An 18,062-nucleotide genomic window follows, 5' to 3' on the forward strand; every position below is an offset into this window, starting at 1 on the left:
GCTTATTTTGAAATGGTTGTAAATAGATCATGGTTAAACAGATTAATTGATTACTGAAATAATTGTCAACTAATTTAGTAATCAATTAACTGCAGCACACAAACTCTAAAATATGCCATTTGCTAAAAGAGCCACATATTCAAAGCAGTAATTAAGCCAAAACTGTACAAAAGTACATTTTGCATTTAAGATTAAATGTTAAAAAACTTTTTAAATATTTGCTATCAAAAACTCAAGTGTGAGGTTTTAGTTGAAATTCTGTGAAAAAAGAAATTCTATTAATCACCTTTTGCTCTTCAATTATTAACTGGTTAATTGAAAAAAAGGTCAACACTACATTCATAAGTCAGAGTGTTTCACATGTTGATACTAAAAGTAATTTTTTTAGTTTCTACAAATTATCAGGCGTTCACTAAAGGAATGATACGTTATTGCATTTTATTCAATCATTTTTTTATTGAAAAAAAGAAATTTAATTGGTTATTTGTATTTAAGGATTTTTTTTTCAGCCAATAAGTCATCAAAAAAAGAATATTTGGCTTTTTGGTTAAATTTCCAGATGAGCCAAAACTACAGTACAACCTTTAAGAGTGAACCTTGTGACCTTTAAACTCCTGAATGCACATATCCAACTGTCTGGTGTTTCAATACTTTTTGCACAACTTGCTGTTCTCTAACAAGGAGCTTAACGGCAAGACTTAACAGGTGTTTGATCCATGAATAAATGTCCTAGTTCAAGCAGAAACGGTACTTAAACAGTCCTTCTCATTATACATACTCATTTGCTATCATGCTACCGAAACAACACGACCAAACCCTAATTCTAAACCTTTTTCAAACCCTAATTCTAAACCTTTTTCAAACCCTAATTCTAAACCTTTTTCAAACCCTAATTCTAAACCTTTTTCAAACCTTAATTCGAACCCTCCTTCCAACCCAAATTTAATTTCCCTTTGAGATTAATAAAGTATTTTTGAATTTTTCATTTCTCCTTACAAACCCTAATTCTAGGAGGGTTGGCATTAGACTTATAGCTATTTCTCTCTCTCCGTGTCTAACTACAATATAAGTACGTTACAATTACTCACTTATGAATTTTGATTGTGATCGATAGTGATACTGTGTAACTATCACAGTTTAAGTACCAAGTACGGTGGTATTCACCACAGTGATATTTACTGTGGTACTTTCTGTAATATTTTTTGCTGAATATAGTTTTATTTCCCTAGCAATATTACTATGGACACTGCCATGGCAGCTGTTAGTGGTTGCCATGCCAACAATAAACAAGCCAGAAGCTCTCGAACCAGCCATCCTTTATGCAATATATATAAAAATAAATACATTAAACTCACTGTCGAACTAGCAAAATTAACTGTAGCTCTTATCTCCAAGCTAAGGCGGACTTGTTGCTACATGAACTTACTCTGCCTTTCGCCGGAACCTTGATATTCACGTGAAGGGTTCGCACGTCCTTTACAATCCGTTTAAACATTGATTGCATGAGTCAATAGATTTCAAACTGTAAAGCTGCTGCATGGTGGACGCGCTTAGGTAGTCAGCCATACTGTACTATAAGATCGGAGGCAGCTTGTACATATTTTTCTTCTCCGTTTCACCCCGAGCTATTGGTCAAGAGTGTCCACATATTTTCTTTTAGTTGGGACTGGAAGCCATGGGTCCGATATGCACTGCGCATGCGCTTGCCTACTAAGATGGCTCGGTTCACTCCCTGTTCAAACTTGTGGGAACTACATGAAATTTTAAGCACTTTCTCTAAATTTTGAATCCAATCCATGATTGGTGCTTCCTTTATTCCATGCAGGAATGACGGGACTTTACACCACAGAATGTGTTATTTCTTAAAAGTGTTTATTGAACTTTTACAATCGTTTATAACCCCAGTTTTGACATCTCCCATGCAGAATTGTAACGAGAAATTGCTTTTAAAATTCACATTTTAGGCGGCTTCTATACTGACCTTTCCCTTTCAAAAAACCTTAAAAGTCCCCCAAAAATATAATCTATAAAAGACAGACCTCAGCATTTTGCATTTCCCCTTCTTTCACCTGCCTCTCAAGAGAACGAACTCATACACAATGTTAAGTGCAGTACAGATGCGGAGCTCTCATGGTTGTTTGAAAGGAAAAGTTGATGCAGAGTAACACATGAAGACAAGCTTGAGATCAACCCACTAGTTAAAAATACCACCAATATTTTAGCATTTCTATATTTAAACTCTACATGTAAACAGTTGTATCAGTGTACATTCACTGTATACGGGTTTAACTTAAATATCAGGTGGTAAATTAAACAAAGTGGGTTTGAGGATTAAACGGGAGAACTTGATCCAAGTCTATTTTGTTGTTTGGTAAAGATATGACAGGTGGATCTCAATAACTTGGACTAGAACTCAAAGGGTTATTATAAAAGTGAAACTCATCTTGTAATTTTCATGATTATGGTTTAGAACAAATGGAAACCCAATGTTTAGTTTCTCAGAAAATTAGGATATTACATGAGACCAATAGAGATTTTTAATACAGAAATATTATAACCAGCACAATCATAGGATAAGCCACAAACAGTAACTGTCTACCAGGAGATTTTAGGACGACTTTATACACTGCAAAAACACAAAATCTTACTGAAACTTGCTAGCTATAAGTGATATAATCTGCCAGTGCAACTACTACTTTATTACCTAAAGTACTAGTTTCAATAGGTGCTAAAATAAGCACCCATTTCTTATTGAAAACTTATTTTTGTCTTACTTTGAGTGCACAAAAGAAACTATATGAAAAAATAATTAGTAAGACTGTATTTTTGCAGTGTCCATACTGAAAGAAATACCAATAATTTGTTTATTAACCATGCTATCACTGACCTAGCCTAAATAAACCTCAGAGTATCTGTGGAGTTTTACCATGGAGAAGATGACCTCCATGCCACGCTGCATTAATCCAGTAATTAAAGCAAATACTGTACGGTACATGGCAACATTTCTGCATTAAAACTTCTGAGAAACTGAATATTAGATCATAGAAAATGACCAGAAACACTTTGCGTACATGTTCTCAGTTTTACTCTGATTTGTTGAGATGCACCTATAGCTGCATTGTATACACTCTGAAATGTGTGTTGTTTTTTTGTATAGAAATTGCTGATGGTGAAAGAGTCAAACAGATCAAGCAGATAAAATATCTCAAACCCTAATATTAAGATTTATTTTACATGTTTATTACGTCATCACAAACATGAAGGCGCCATAATATCTTCGAGAGGTTAACTTAAAAACATTTTATTTGTAAAGAGAGTCAGAGACCAGTTCAATTGCATAGCAATTTAATCCATGTCCAATAAGGACTCTTTCCCTTACACAGGGAGAGGCCCTGTGGTCACTCTCAATCACGTTTTAATCGACCAAGACAATATCAATAAAACTATTGATAAGCGCTCACTATCTTCAATAGTGACCATATTCAACAGGCATTGTAGCGTCTTAAAAGAAGCCGTTCCTACACACCATCACTAAATGTCCACTGAACGCCCCCGTTCTAAACCACCAAATTACAGAAAATACAAGATGGGCACCATAACAATCTAATCCAAGGTTTGTTTTGTGTCGAGTCAAAAGGCTTCCAGGCTCATGTTGGGCAGGTGGTACAGAGAATCATTGTTGAAACGGGAAAAAAAAAAAAAAAAAATTATATGAGAAACATGCATGGGGGGTAGGGAGGGTTGGGCAGGCTTTTCCTGATGCCACATACTGAGTGTGAACACAGACGCGGATCTCCAACGGGAGCCTTCCCAGCTCGTGCAGCGTGGCAACATTTGATCGGACCCACAGGGTGTTTTTTTTTTTGTTTGTTTTGTTTTTTTTGTCGAAAAAGAAAAAGCACTACACGAGGAGCTAGGGCTTCACATTGAGATGCAGCCTATACAGACACCGGTCTCCGTGTCGGGAGAGGGTTTCTACTACACATCACAATCTCTATCCACAGTTTGGAGTTCAGTCTCGGAATGTCAACAGCAGCACGTTTTGATTTTCTCTGTCCTTTTGCGTCCCTCTGTGTGTGTCACTGCAAGTCTCTGTCCTCGAGGTACCTGTACTCAAAGGTGAACCCCTCTTTTTTCCTCTGGCCCCATTTCTCATAGTCGAAGTAAATGTAAGTGCCCTGGATGGAGAGAGAGAAACAGAAAAGGACTTTAATAAACAGGAGAATGAGAATATCAGCGTTAGGGAGTAGGGAAGCAAGTTATCAATAAGTTCATCTGAAGTAAATCTCATCGATTAATTGATAAGTGGTCATTTTCTTGTATAATATATCAACATAAAGGGCTACATTTTTCATAATATGCTGAATTAAAAAAAAAATTGTATCTGCTGCGCCTGTCGCAATAAACACTAAATTAATCGCATGATAAATTAAAATGAGCTCAATAATTTCTATTTGCACGATTTATTATTTCCCTTTTTCCACTAAAAACTGGATGACTAACATCTTCAGCCTGTGTCATTAGTGTCAACTAGCCCTTTTTTGAAGGATAATTTTGTTTACAAAGATTTCATAATTCATATTATTAGCCATTTCTGTTTTATTTTGAATATTTAAAATGTCCTCCAGTTCCAGTCTTAAATGTTCATTCAAATTTGAAGTTTAATAATCTTTGTATTTGGGTTCTTGCTTTATTATGCCATCATCAAAATACTTGAAAATAGTCTCACAAACAAGATTTTTTAATCTTTTTAATCACAAAAACTGTTGGGAAAAAATTTGTCATTGTGACAGGCCTAGAGTCAACTGTATTAAATATTGACTGAATGAACAAAAACATTTTTTTTTTCTCCACATAATTAACTTAAGACATATCTATCGAATATAACAAAACGGAAACCTATTAAGTTGTTGAGTAGAAAAAAATAAAAGATGAAAAGAATAAAATAATTCCCCATGGACAGAGATGTTCATGCAGTAGCCGACTGGTTGCTCTTGACGGAATATTAGCTCCCGACAGAACTCGACATCGATTTTGTTAATTGGCATCAGGCTTTTTTTCCCTCATCATGTTACAATTTTTCCTCTGTTGCACCCTCCACCATAATATTTCTGACTTATTATGCTCACCTTTGTAGCACATCAGTAAATTTAATTTAAGCTGCTGCTGCTTTGTTGTGCAGCTCGGCTGAAATGAGCGTTGTTAAAAATTAAGGAGTTTGTTGAGTGTTTATAATTCAAAACAGAACTGCGTAGTGTATTTTGCATCCCACCGCAAACATTGTTTGGACCGATTCTCTTTCCCATTCTGGGATAGCATCTTTATTCCTGTACCAGGGTGACCAGCTGCGCCCTCTTCTGGACAGCAGCCAAACTACAACACTAAAGGAACATCTAATCTATTGGAACTCATTTTAATTTAATAAACAATTAATTGACAATCACAAGTCGATTAACTGTTTGCATCCCTATTAGGGAGGATGGAAATGAGCTTTGAAACTGCACCTGTTCAAACTCATCAGTGATCGTCTTGGGCTCTTCGTGCCTCTGAAACCACATCATGTACTTGGTGTGAAACCTCCATGATTGTTTCTTCAGAGCCTTGGCAGATAGATACTGAGCCTTGGTGCCCTGATAGAGAAAGAGGAAACGGTGCATTAACATGCAGCAGACAAAAAAGAAAACAAGCACAGCTAGCTAAGTGCATGTTTACCTCCAGATAGTAGAAGATGAAGAAGAGAGTTTCTGTGGACAGCCTCTGGTAGAACTCGATGGTGTCAGAGTGGTGCGGTGGGACTTGATGGTGGTATGGCAAAGTAGGGCAGGGATTCCTCATCAGGTATTGCCTTTAAAGCAAAAAAGCCCACAGAACTCATTACAGAATCTATTTCGAATCATACATTATTTTGATTCATTACACAAGGAGCTAAAGTGTTAATTTTTAATATTTTGGATGATTATGGCTAATCAATAATTCAGCTTAAGCTCAGAATACTTTTAAAATATATAATATGCTTGGATTAAAAAAGAAAAAAAAATACTTTCCACTTGGTTCCCTAAATGTTTGACTCTCTAAATGTGATTTAAGAGGTGCCATCTTTACTCCTGTATCAACTGGCTCCGCTTAATGATGACTAGTAGCGCCCTCTACTGGTCGGCAGCCAAACTACAACAATAAAAGAAAGTAATCTATTGGAACTAATTTTAATCTAAATTAAAATCTTTTCCTTCCACCTAACTTTCCAACTAGACTGGTTGGATACGACTCTGCACAGCCAGTTACAATATTTTGTGGCTCTACTGCTTGAGGAGCGTGTTAACAATGGCTTAAAAACTGTAAAACCTCATACTTGGTTTTCATTGGTTGTCAGGAACAATCCTACAAATTAACAGGACTAATCGGATACTTTCCTATTCCCTGTCTTGCAGTCATGTGGTAAAATCTATAAGAAATGTGTCACTCTGTTATGAGTAACATGTAGTACTTTTAAAATGGGAATTTTTCACTCAATAAAAAGCTAAATTTAACAGTTTAAATTAGATGTAGCAGCTCTTTAAGGAATATTTACAGAAAAGAAAGTCATTTATTCTGCGAGAGCCGCTGTGATGATGAAGAAAATACACGTACTAAGTCAAATTAAACTGGGACTCAAGATTCTGCAGTCCCATCATCTGTGAAACCCTCACCTGATCCTCTCGGAGTCAGAAGGGTGTGGCATGTGTGTCCACGCCGCCTCCTGCATGGCCTGCTGGTACAGCTGGTCTTTGGAGAGAGGGGTCGGGCCCAGAGGACAGACCCCGAGCGAGGGGGGGATGCTGACCTCCGACACGGACTGCTGAGGAGCGGCAGGTGTGCCGGGCGCTGCCGACGAACCAGAGAAGATATCTGCACGTAAAGGGTTGACAATAAGGGACGTCATCGAGCTTTACACCTCTGAATAATTAAACCAGACATAATCACTGATTGGTTCATTCAAAAGCAAAACTCTTAACTTTAGATCAACAGAACCAAAGATTAAACCTAAAGTATTTAACTTTTGCCATTTTTTTCATTCACTAAAATATAAAGAGTCCATGTAACAAAAAAATAAAAACCATGAATAAAAAGAAGCGGAAAGTATAAACTTCTAATATCTGCCCTTTAATCACATGAAGAGAAAATTAGCAATTAACCACAGAAGACTATTAGACACATTTCTAACACACAGAAAGCAACAGAAAATACACAACAAAACATCGTCTTATTCAATGACACACCAATGATTACAATTGTTTTCACATTTCCTTTAAATTGTTCCATAAACTGATACATTTAAATTAAACGCATCTATTGTCGCTGTTCTCAATTGGGTTTTTTTAAACATGTCACTTTATTTTAAGTTGTATTTTCTTTCTCTTTTTACAAATCTGTCATGACAATTGATTGGTAAAAACATTTTATGCACTTTGTACAAAAATATTTGTATTGTATCAATTCATAAAGTTTCAGTAAGTTTAAGTGTATAAATATTGTATATTTGTGTGATCTCTGTATCCACTTATGACTAACGGCTCTCTTCAGCAAAATAAAAATACAATACATCATCTGAAACAATCAGTGAGTTAAACAAAATATGCAAGGTCTTTTTGTTTAATAATTCATTACTTTACTATATAAATAATATAACTGTTAATGTTTTTCTTTGGTAAATGTGCATATGGCATATCATGAGGATAATCTGACACTTTTTCTTAAAAATGTTTTAAAAAATTAACAAAAATGTAACCATATCAACTCCAGAGTGTAGACAAATATAGATCTAAATGTATCAATTATGTCAGAAACGTGCTTTAAAATTAACTAATTCATTTGTTTTCTGTGTAAATAAAAAAACAGAACTGTTGTATTGTAAATACAATGTAAATGTTGACTGTGAGGAAAATATTTTGTGTTAACTGTGAGCGGATGAAGAGTGGAAATGCTGCCTGACCGTTTACATGCATGTTGGAAATCTCTCCGTCTAATCCTGATCCCAGCGCTGCTCTCTCAGCCATCGCCTTCAGAGAGCTGAGGGGCTCCGGAGCCTGAGAACGGCAAACAGATGCAAACTTACTGAAGACGCAGGAAAACGGAAAATGAACTCAACGCTGCTGACAGCTCAGAAAGCTGAGAGAAACTTCAGTTAGATCTGATTGATCTCAGATTATTATCTTGCTTAACCTAAATATAATCTCAGGCTAATGTTTAGACATCAGTGACCGAAGTTGCAGTTTGTAAAGTACAAAGACGATGCTTTCAGATCAAAACCAGCTTAGTATATAAGATGGTTTCCAGTTCCATGTGCTGTTGCATGACTGCAGGTAATTAAACATGTTTAGTAGCAGGAGTTTGGGATATTTTAACTATAACATTTAAAGTTCAGCCTACAGATACCCATTTTTAAAGAAGCTAAGTAAAAACTACACATGTCAGGAAGTTGATCATTAAAAAAGTAAGTAATGTCTAGTCCAGAGGCCTCCAACTTCAGTCCTGGAGAGACACCAGCCTGAGACTTTTAGAGCCGGCTCTGGTCCCACACACCTGAACCACATGAGTGGCTAATCACCAGACAAGGTAAATCAGCCATATTTGATTCAGGTGTGTCAGAGCAAAGCGGCAGGACTGGAGATCCCTGCAGTTGTTTCTTTTTGCTACAGGTGGCTTTTACATCGTAAAAACCGACCAAATTCAATCTAGACCAGGGGTCTCAAACTCCAGTCCTCGAGGGCCGCAGTCCTGCAACTTTTAGATGTGCCTCTGCTGCACCACACCTGAATAGAATAATTAGGTCATTAGCAAGGCTCTGGAAAACTGATCTACACAAGGAGGAGGCAATTAAGCCGTTTCATTCCAGTGTTTTGTACCTGTGGCACATCTAAAAACTGTAGGACAGCGGCCCTCGAGGACTGGAGTTTGAGACCCCGATCTAGACGGTTCAGTTCAGCAGAGAAAACTATCAAACTGCTTCACAATAATTTATACTTGCCAGACCTGTGAGCTTTCTGCTGAGAAAAGATAAAATGTCTGCTGGTGTAAACAATTGATCAGCTTGAGGAGAATAAGTCAGCAAAGCAACCTGGGATTCCTGACCACCGGCTGATTGTCTCCAAGCTGCAGTGATGCGGTCGTTCATGCAACAGGAAGCACATAATGAACTAATATTTTTAGTAGGTTGATGTTTCTGTCTCAGAATACTTTTTCATTAGTCTAATGTAATATTTAATTTTCTAAAACTATACTTTGGGTTTTCGTGACTTAAATTAATAGAAGTAAACAGAACTCTGTCACTGTGAGACATAAACTTGTTAAATAAGTTCTCCCTTTTTAAAGTGATATTCTACTGATCACCTGAATGGCTAAAAGCAGAGTTTACTTTATAAATCACAATCTATTAACACATTTTCTCTCAAAGAATTTCCAGACTCCCACTTCTAGATTATTCTAACAGGTTTTATAATAATTTGGCATTTGCTGCTGACTGCATCAAACACCACAAGACTGAAGCTCTGAGTCAGCAGCATGTTCTGGCATTGAAAGCTCTTCTGACCAGCTCTGTTGCACAATCTGTAACACTTCGACCTGTAAAACCTTGACTAGACCGTCCCAACCTGCTCTGTAAAGAACAGTTTGTGTTGATATATCTCTATCTATGGTGCAAAAAAAAAAAAGACTGAGTTTCATATCACCTAGATCCAATTTCAGGACCAAAGACTGAGTTTAAAGCCTTAATCTGAAAGGATATAATGCAAAGAAACTGACTTTTTTGCATTTTAATAAGGGTGCTTTCAGTAACTAAAAAAAACAAAAGGAACTTGTTAATTGGATAAATACTTAAGTTATAAACCTATAGTAAATAACCTCATATAAAAAGGCAAAATGGGCGTGCCGTGGTGGCGTAGGGGTTAGCACGACCCACATTTGGAGGCCTCAAGTCCTCGACGAGGCTGTCGCGGGTTCGACTCCTGGACCCGGCGACGTTTACCACATGTCTTCCCCCCTCTCCTGTCAGTCTACTTCATGAAAAAGGGACTCTAGAGCCCACAAAAAAAAAAAAAAAAAAAGGCAAAATACCCCAAAACTTCCCACTCTGAACTTTAGGTATTTTAAAGCAAGAAAATATGAAGTAAAGCTTTAAAACCCACATTTAGATTTAGATAAAATCTTATTCCACACATTTTCAAGCTGTATATTTGTGAAGATCTGTTCGTATTTTTGAGTTAAAGACGATGCAGACATCGGCTAAGTTCACACAGTTTAAATTCAGGTTGTCGCTGCTTCCGGGCTCACCTTGAGGCCCTCAGAGGCCTGCGGATACGAGTGGGGCCCGTTGAGGAGGCTCCCTCCGCCCGGTGTGCTGTCTGAGAAGGAGGGAGAGGGAGAGCTGGGGGGCAGTGTGATGGAGCTGATTAAGCTGGGGCCGTTGTCCATCCTGTACAAAATGAATTAAACCAGCACAAACAATTATAAAACATAGAAATTGAGAATTTAAACTGCAAAACAAGAAGGAAAATGGAGCTGGGCGTGTGGCTTGGAAATAAGCTCTTCGATATGATTTTCTTTCTTGCTTTCTTTTCTAAAAAAATGGCTTATTTCAGTCGTCTCTTTTGTTAGTCGTCTCTCCTGGAGCATTAAGGCCAGGATATGAGAATTTTTGTTAAATTACGAGAACAAAGTCATAATACCAGCAGAATAAAGATGCAATTTTACCAGAAAAAAATCCTGAAATTAAAAGAAGTAATTTTAATGAACTTCTAGAGTTATTAAGATCCGACATGACGAGCTCAGTCCATGTGGTTTTCTTTCAAATACTCTCAGTCGTTGCTCAAACGTTTCCAAGTCCTGCTACTGATAATAATTTGATGGTGATGTGTTAGAAGATTAAGCATTTCTATTAAGTGTTATCAATAAAAATAGTACCACAGTGTAACTTCATAAGATGCTCTACATTTTTCATTTTATGTTATTTTTTTTGTCATATTTTGTGTTGGAATTATAAAAGTATGACTTTATTCTCACAATTAAAATTTTAAATTCTTAACTTGACCTTAATATTCTGTTATAGAGTTGAACTGAACTCAAAGCCTAAATACAAAGAAGCTATAAATTATGTTTGTCAAACAAGATGGTTGGCTGACAGAACTACAGAAACCCATAAAGCGCTTTGGAGAAAAATAATCCAGATTTTCTAAAAACGTAATCTTGATGGCCCAGGTCTGGAGGAAGGTAAAGAGGACGACTTACGGCTGGCTGGTTGAGGAACTGAGTGACGAGGTTTGGCTGCTCTGTGACTGGCTCAGTGTGCTTAGAGCTGATTCTGTGGAGCTCTCTGCCACTACAGCGCTGTAACCTGAAGGCGGACGAGGGACAATTTGGAGCTCGCCTTTCTACAGAAAACCCACAGTAAAAAGTCACAAATCAACACTTTGACCTACTTGGGCTTCCGTTCTGCTTCAGTCCACTCGGCGGTCTGGCGGGAGCGGCGTTCACTCCGACCACACCGGTGTTCCCTCCATTTCCTACCATCATGCTAACGGATCCGGGGGCGGAGCTGGCAGGACTTGGGGGCACCTGTGATGTGGCAGGGGCCACGCTCTGCCCAGGGACCAGACCCAGGATGCTACCAGTGAGAGAGTTGTGGGCTGGGCTGGAGCCCAGCAAGCTGAGCCCCGATCCCGCTCCATTGGTGGTGACCCCGCTGGAACTCGAATTGGAGATGGAAGTGCTATTCTCCGGCAAAATGCTGGACTGAGTGGTACTGCTCAGACCCAGGCTCCCAGACGCCGCCGCGTGCGCGTAGAGGGCCGACGTGGAGCCTTGAATCAGACCGGCCATTGTGTTTAAAGGAGTGCTGTGGCCAGCCAGGCCTAAACTCGGCATCTGGTTGGCACTGCTGGTCCCGCTCATGCCGCCTTTTCTTAAATCCAAGCCCAGCCCCAGTCCTAAGCTGGACGCTGGGGTCGGCCCAGGGCTGGACTGGGAGTTGGGAGCTGTTAAACTGGGTGTGCTGGGCGTGGAGAGTGACGGGGCTGTGGATGCTGGGAGAAGTGGGTTGCTAGGTGGGCTGGGGTTGTTGTTGTTTGAGGGAGCTGACGGTTTTGTTTGAGGCGGCTGCTGCTGCGACGGATTCGACGGCTGAGATTGTTGCTGCTGTTGTGCAGATTGATGCTGATGTTGCTGTACCGCGCTGCTGAAACTTCCTATGAGACTGCTGGTGGGAATGGCGGGAATGCCTCCAACGACGCTCGCCATGGAGAGGGAGGAGGAAGAAGAGGACCCGGAGGTGGCGGAAGAAGAGAAGGAAGATTGCAAAGATGGGGCACCGTTCTTCACAGGCGACTAAAAACAAAAGAGCAGAATCTTAATTAACCATAAACCAACTGAGTCTATAAGTTTGTTGTATTTATGATAGACTAGCAGTACAAACAAAATCAGGAATCTGCAGCCGTGGCTCTATGAGAGCCTCTCACCTGACTAACTTGACTGTCTGTCGACCGTCCCCTTTTCTTATCGTCCTCTGAGTTCTCCTGTTGGAGGAAACGCCTTGATATGACAATCCGCTTTAAAAAGCTTCATTCAGCTTTGAGTTGATTAAATACAGCTGCATCACAAAGGTTTGCATACCTATTAAACGTCACAATTCCTCAAGTAACAATAAAGATAACTGAATTTTATCTTGACGATGCCAAGATAAAATTGACAATGTCAAGATAAAATTCTGTTACAAAATGAATTGTTGAGATTTTATTGATTGATAAAAATGTCCAGGTTTCCATCAGTTTTGGGGAACCAATAGGCATCCTTAAGTCTTAAATTAACTGGCAATACTGCTAGTCTTTGGTTCGGAGCGAACGGCGGTTCATTTACACACCTGCAGCAGAGACAGAGCGGGGTTCGTTCCAGCTCTATAGCTGATACTCAGCACAAATGTAGCTTTAGTGACAAACTGGAAAATAAATTTTCTACCAACTCAGCTATGGAAAATACAGACTGGAGTATCCACATTTTGTGGAAGTGTCTTTGTGAGCCTGCTGTTTTATTATTTTTATTATTAAATTGAACATGATTCAAGATTTTTGTGCAATTTTTTCCAGGTTTACTTAAACAGTGAGCCATTATTGATAAAGCTACAGAAAATTAATTGTTTGAGATGCACAGATATGAAAATTTGACATCTAATATTAATACAACTGTTATAGCAGTATTTACTAATATTTTATTTTAGCAATTTTTTTATTCAATTACTCGGTTAACTGTCAGAATAATCAAGATTACCAACACAAAGAAAAGTGGAATGGTGAAATGGAAGAAACCATTTTAGACCTTTATTTGCTACAAACTTTGAGAAGCACATATTTTTCTTCCACCTCACATTTACACACTCTCTTGTGCTAAATATTAGACAGTTCAAGGGTATTACTAGCTTTGCAAATGATTGTACATACGTAAAAGGGAGATAGCTGTAATATTATAAACTTTACCACCAGCAAAAAACTCAAATGACGCAAAGGAAAACTTACAGCAGTGCAAGTGGCCGGAGATGGAGGGATGGGCGAAGAAGATGTTGTTGAGGTGGGAGTGCTGCTAGAGTGGAGATACATGTCATCTTCCACGTTGCCTGATGGAGACGTGGCGACTAATGCTGGAGCTGAAAGAGAAATGAAACCGTAAGGTGATGCCAAATTTCACCGGAAGAAAGAAGAGCATCTTCCGAATTGATCATTAGCGTTTCTCTTACGGATGTCTTCCAGGTCTAAGTCGTCATACAGAAACTCGTTCTCCTCAAAGTCCGGGTCTTGACAGGAATCAATGTAGTACTCAACATCATCCTTGATCTTCTGGATAGCATCCACCGGTACAGAGTCATTGTCCAGCATCCGTAAAATAGTTTCCAACATGCGAATGTGGTATCTATGCCTCTCAATCAACCGCTTTAGTTCATCAATGCGATCTTGCTTCTGTGAGACAAAAGAAAAAGGCAGTTTGCAAAAATGCTTACATCACTGTACAGAGTGTGTTTATATATCTATATATAACATGGTTGACAGCTGAAAGAGGAAGGAATTACCTCTTTGTCACCCTTCTTTTTTCGCGTCTGGACTGAAAGTGACTCCACTTCGCTCTCAAACTGATCCACCTGCATATTTAGTGTGTCTATTGTATTCTGAAGATGACAGGAGAAAAAGATTCATATATTTCACAGAAATTCAAGTTAACGTTGAATTTTTTTTGGTCAACCTCGCAGTAAAAAAAATAATCCTTCAAGCCAAGAAAATATTGGATTTACTGTTAGCCACTGTCCCGTTTCCTCCTTTTCCCTCTGAGCTGGATCCACCTTCTGAGCAAGTCCTAAGCCTTCTTTAGAGTAGGCTTTTGTTTTTGTTTCACGTTCCACCACTTTGAACCGCTCCATTTGCTAAGGAAAGGAAAATCACACTGAATTTCAAATATTTTCACTCTGATGAAGTCTGCAGTAAGTTCTGAGATTATACTTTTACTTATAAAAAAATTGACGCTTTAATGGCCACTGAGCCAAAAGACTTTTATAGTTTGGCTGTCGCACACACTTCTTTGTAAAAACTCTTGATTTTTTCAGACAGGCATAAAATAACAGGTGTGTGGCACACAATCATACCATCAAACCTGATCAACTTCATAAAAGTGAAATTGTAGGAGACACAGTTCTGAGAAATGCTTCATTGTTGAGCAACAATACTGTTTTTTTTTGGCAGAACTGATCACAACAATGACACAGTGAAGCATTTACAGAAACTGGATGTTCCTGAAGTCTTTTTAAAAAAAACTAAATCCAGCGCAAAAAAATGCACTTATTGGCCACTTTCACAGCATAGATTCCACCAGATGTAAGAAATATTCCTCAAAGATTTTGACTAATATTCATATGATAGCATCAGGATGCTATGGATTTGTTGGCTGCCTGTCTATGCTGCAAATCTTCCACTCCTCTACATCCCAAATATATTCTATAGGATTATGTCATTGACATCGTCCAGAAAATTGTTGATTAAGCTTTGCAACATGGTGCATTATCCTGTTGGAAGCAGCCATTAGAAGATGGGTCCAATATAGTCTTAAAGAAATGGACCTGGTCAGCAGCGATGCTAAAACAGGCTGTGGAGTTTAAACTATGCTCAGTTACAAATAAGGAACCCAAAATGTGCCAAGAAAATATTCCTCACACCATTACAGCACCACCATCTGCCTGAGCTGTAGTTAACAGGTTGAAAGGATACACGCTTTCATCTTATTTAAAGATAATTTTGACTCTACTGTCTGCTCCTCATCACATAACATGCTAATTATTTCCAAAGTGTTATATTCCAATTTGAAGCTTGTATGAAAATCTGCTTCAATTTCAAGTTCTTAGCTGACAGGAGTGGCACTCTGTGTGGTTTCCTGCTGCTGGAGCCCATCTGCTTCGAAACCCCACATATGTTGCAATTCATATTACTTGTATAAGAGGTTGTTTTAGCTACTGTTATCTTTCCATCATCTGCCCGTTCTCATCTGTCATCAACAAGGCATTTCCGTCCACTCAGCTGCCGCTCACAGGTACTTCGACCTGACTTTATAAACCACAGGGATTACTGCGACTGAAAATCCCAGGAGATCAGCAATTTCTGAAATACTCAAAACATTATAACTTTCACCAGCACCCATGAAACGTTCAAAATCAGGAAAACACCCTTATTTACACATTCTGCTGAACAGTTTAAACTTCAGTAAATCATCATCACAAACAGATACCCAAATTGCTGCCATGTGACTGGTTGAATCAGTATTGAGCAGATTTACCTAATAAAGTTGCCAGTGAGGCTACTTGCAGGTTGCTTTGAAAACACTCATGTTTGAGGAAAAATGACGGGGTTATATTAATCATACTGCCAGAAAAAAACCCATGAACATATAACAAAAGGAGGCGTACCGTCTCTATTAGTTTTCGGTTCTCTACTAGCTGCCGTTTGTCTTTGATTTCGTTCGAGGCCACCCATGTTTTTATTTGATCTCTCAATCGCTGCAGAAACACAAAGCATTAAAATGCATGTTTACACTCTGAATATTTCGTTTTTTCACAGTTTTTTTTTGTACTTGTCCAACTCTACCTGTAATTTTTTAATCTCTTTCTTGAGGTCAGCTTCATATTTTTCCTTCTGGTTCGCATTAGCTGCATTGTGGAGCTGAGAAGTAGAAAAAAACAAGTGGAAAGTTGCATATCTGCAGGCTTCAATCCCAGCAGAGAACCCCAATAAAGCTTGAAAATCTCTTACTTTTTGCCAGATGTCCTCAAACTGTTCAACACCTTCCGCTACTTTTTTCAAACATCTGTCAATTTCACCTGCAAAAAATGAAAAAAGAAGATTAACTTGCAGAAGCACAGTAACATTTAATCAAAAATAAGTGACAACAATAATAGTTGACATCTCTTTGTGGGGCAGCATGAACAGTTTCACAGACAGAGATAGTTACCTTGTAGTTTTCTTTTATCAGCCATGGCTCTGACTACGGCAATTTCCACATTCCGTCTGTCAAAAAGTGATTTAAGTAAATAAACCATACACGCATCACCTCACTGAACAAAACCAAGCAGAAATCAGCAGACAACTGAAAAGCCGTACATCGGTTTGCAGCGATTGAAACTGACGTTAACACCGACTAAACGGACAGCTGACATTAGCCACACATATAAAACCGAGCCACCAAGCAATTAAAGCACATTCACAATAAAACCCCACGCGACAGTCACTCCATCAGTATACTTCTTAAAGTTAAATGATCCCGCTAATACCAACGAATATGACTGGCTTGGCAGTCAGCTAAAATTAGCCAGCTAGCGAGCTAACGTTAATACTAGCCTAGCTCGTCCACTTCACTCGGATACTTACTATACCTTTCTAGAACAAAAGCCATAACGTATGTTGGCCGATTTAACTCTTATACATGCATCATCATTCCGGGCTCCATCGGAGCTTTTATAAAGACAGTTTTGCGTGTTGAAAGGCAATATATAAGAGAAACCGTTCCAATCGCCGATATGCTAGCTAATACCTAAGATGCTAGGTAGCAGCTCAGCTAGCCAAATTAAGGAAAAAGGGAAACTGGGTTAACCCGACCATGTATATTTATACTTGTGTGAGACATTTACCTAGGGTATGGGCTTTCGTTTGTCTTATTTCAAATAAAGCCAAAACTAATTCCAGAAAATCTTCTTTACTTCCAAAATATATTTTCTTTTCGACTGGCTCGCTCACTGTAATGTAGCTGAAGATGGACGGTAGCTAAAATCCCACCTCCACGTTTAGGACCCGCCCTAAATCCATTCTACGAGATCTGATTGGACAGAAGCCACGCCTGTCAACAGGGCACATCCGCTGGATTGGAGACCGGCCATTGGTGGTACTGTTGGATGACTGATAATCGATTCTTTCTCTTTTCCCCCTGGTCCACTACCTTTTGAAATCATTATCATATATTCAGAGGTGGGTCGAGTAACAAAAATTTTACTCCAGTATTTTTACTGAAGTAAAATGATAAAAAGTAGCCGTACAAGACATTAAGTAACAGTGAAAAATGTATTTTGTAAAAAGGCTACTTAAATAACGAGTCGAAACATCTGATTAAAATTTTTTAAAATTAATTCATCTGAGTCAAAATTATGAATTTCTGTGCAAATATTTTATTAAATAATTAGATTAATAATAATGAAATATGACTAAAATTAATACAAAAACTTAACTACAAAATAACAAATGAAAATAACAAATGAGGCTTGTTTGTAAGACCTTTTAAAAATGATCTTTCAGCAGGTATGCTTGTCTGTAATATTTATTTGTATTACTCTGATTTAATATTCCAATCTAATATGTTAATCAGCCTCCATGTAATTAATTTATATTACATTTCACTTAGTGAATGGGTTTTTAATAATAAAAACGTTTTAATAATATTCAAATCTACAGAGATGCACCTCTAGAATGCATAACAGTTACGCTTAAGGAAGTTGATATTTGATCAGTAATTTTGTCCGT

General features: G+C 38.3%; 1 protein-coding gene across 1 annotated transcript; it reads right to left on the bottom strand.

Annotated features, from left to right (window-relative positions):
• Nucleotides 1-1,853: 1,853 nt before the first annotated feature.
• On the bottom strand, nucleotides 1,854-17,527 carry cnot3a (CCR4-NOT transcription complex, subunit 3a). Its single transcript, XM_032558738.1, has 18 exons — nucleotides 17,180-17,527; nucleotides 16,504-16,559; nucleotides 16,305-16,372; nucleotides 16,140-16,214; nucleotides 15,962-16,051; nucleotides 14,303-14,431; nucleotides 14,084-14,179; nucleotides 13,754-13,973; nucleotides 13,536-13,663; nucleotides 12,486-12,542; nucleotides 11,451-12,354; nucleotides 11,260-11,365; nucleotides 10,306-10,447; nucleotides 7,970-8,063; nucleotides 6,687-6,885; nucleotides 5,713-5,845; nucleotides 5,505-5,630; nucleotides 1,854-4,178 (listed from the first exon to the last, which is right to left on the bottom strand). The coding sequence occupies exons 2-18, from the start codon at nucleotides 16,526-16,528 to the stop codon at nucleotides 4,080-4,082; spliced, it is 2,691 nt and encodes an 896-aa protein (XP_032414629.1). The 5' UTR covers nucleotides 16,529-16,559; nucleotides 17,180-17,527; the 3' UTR covers nucleotides 1,854-4,079.
• Between the last annotated feature and the right edge of the window lie 535 nt (nucleotides 17,528-18,062).

This window comes from Xiphophorus hellerii, chromosome 3, assembly GCF_003331165.1.
Source record: "Xiphophorus hellerii strain 12219 chromosome 3, Xiphophorus_hellerii-4.1, whole genome shotgun sequence".
In the NCBI taxonomy this organism is placed as follows: domain Eukaryota; kingdom Metazoa; phylum Chordata; class Actinopteri; order Cyprinodontiformes; family Poeciliidae; genus Xiphophorus; species Xiphophorus hellerii.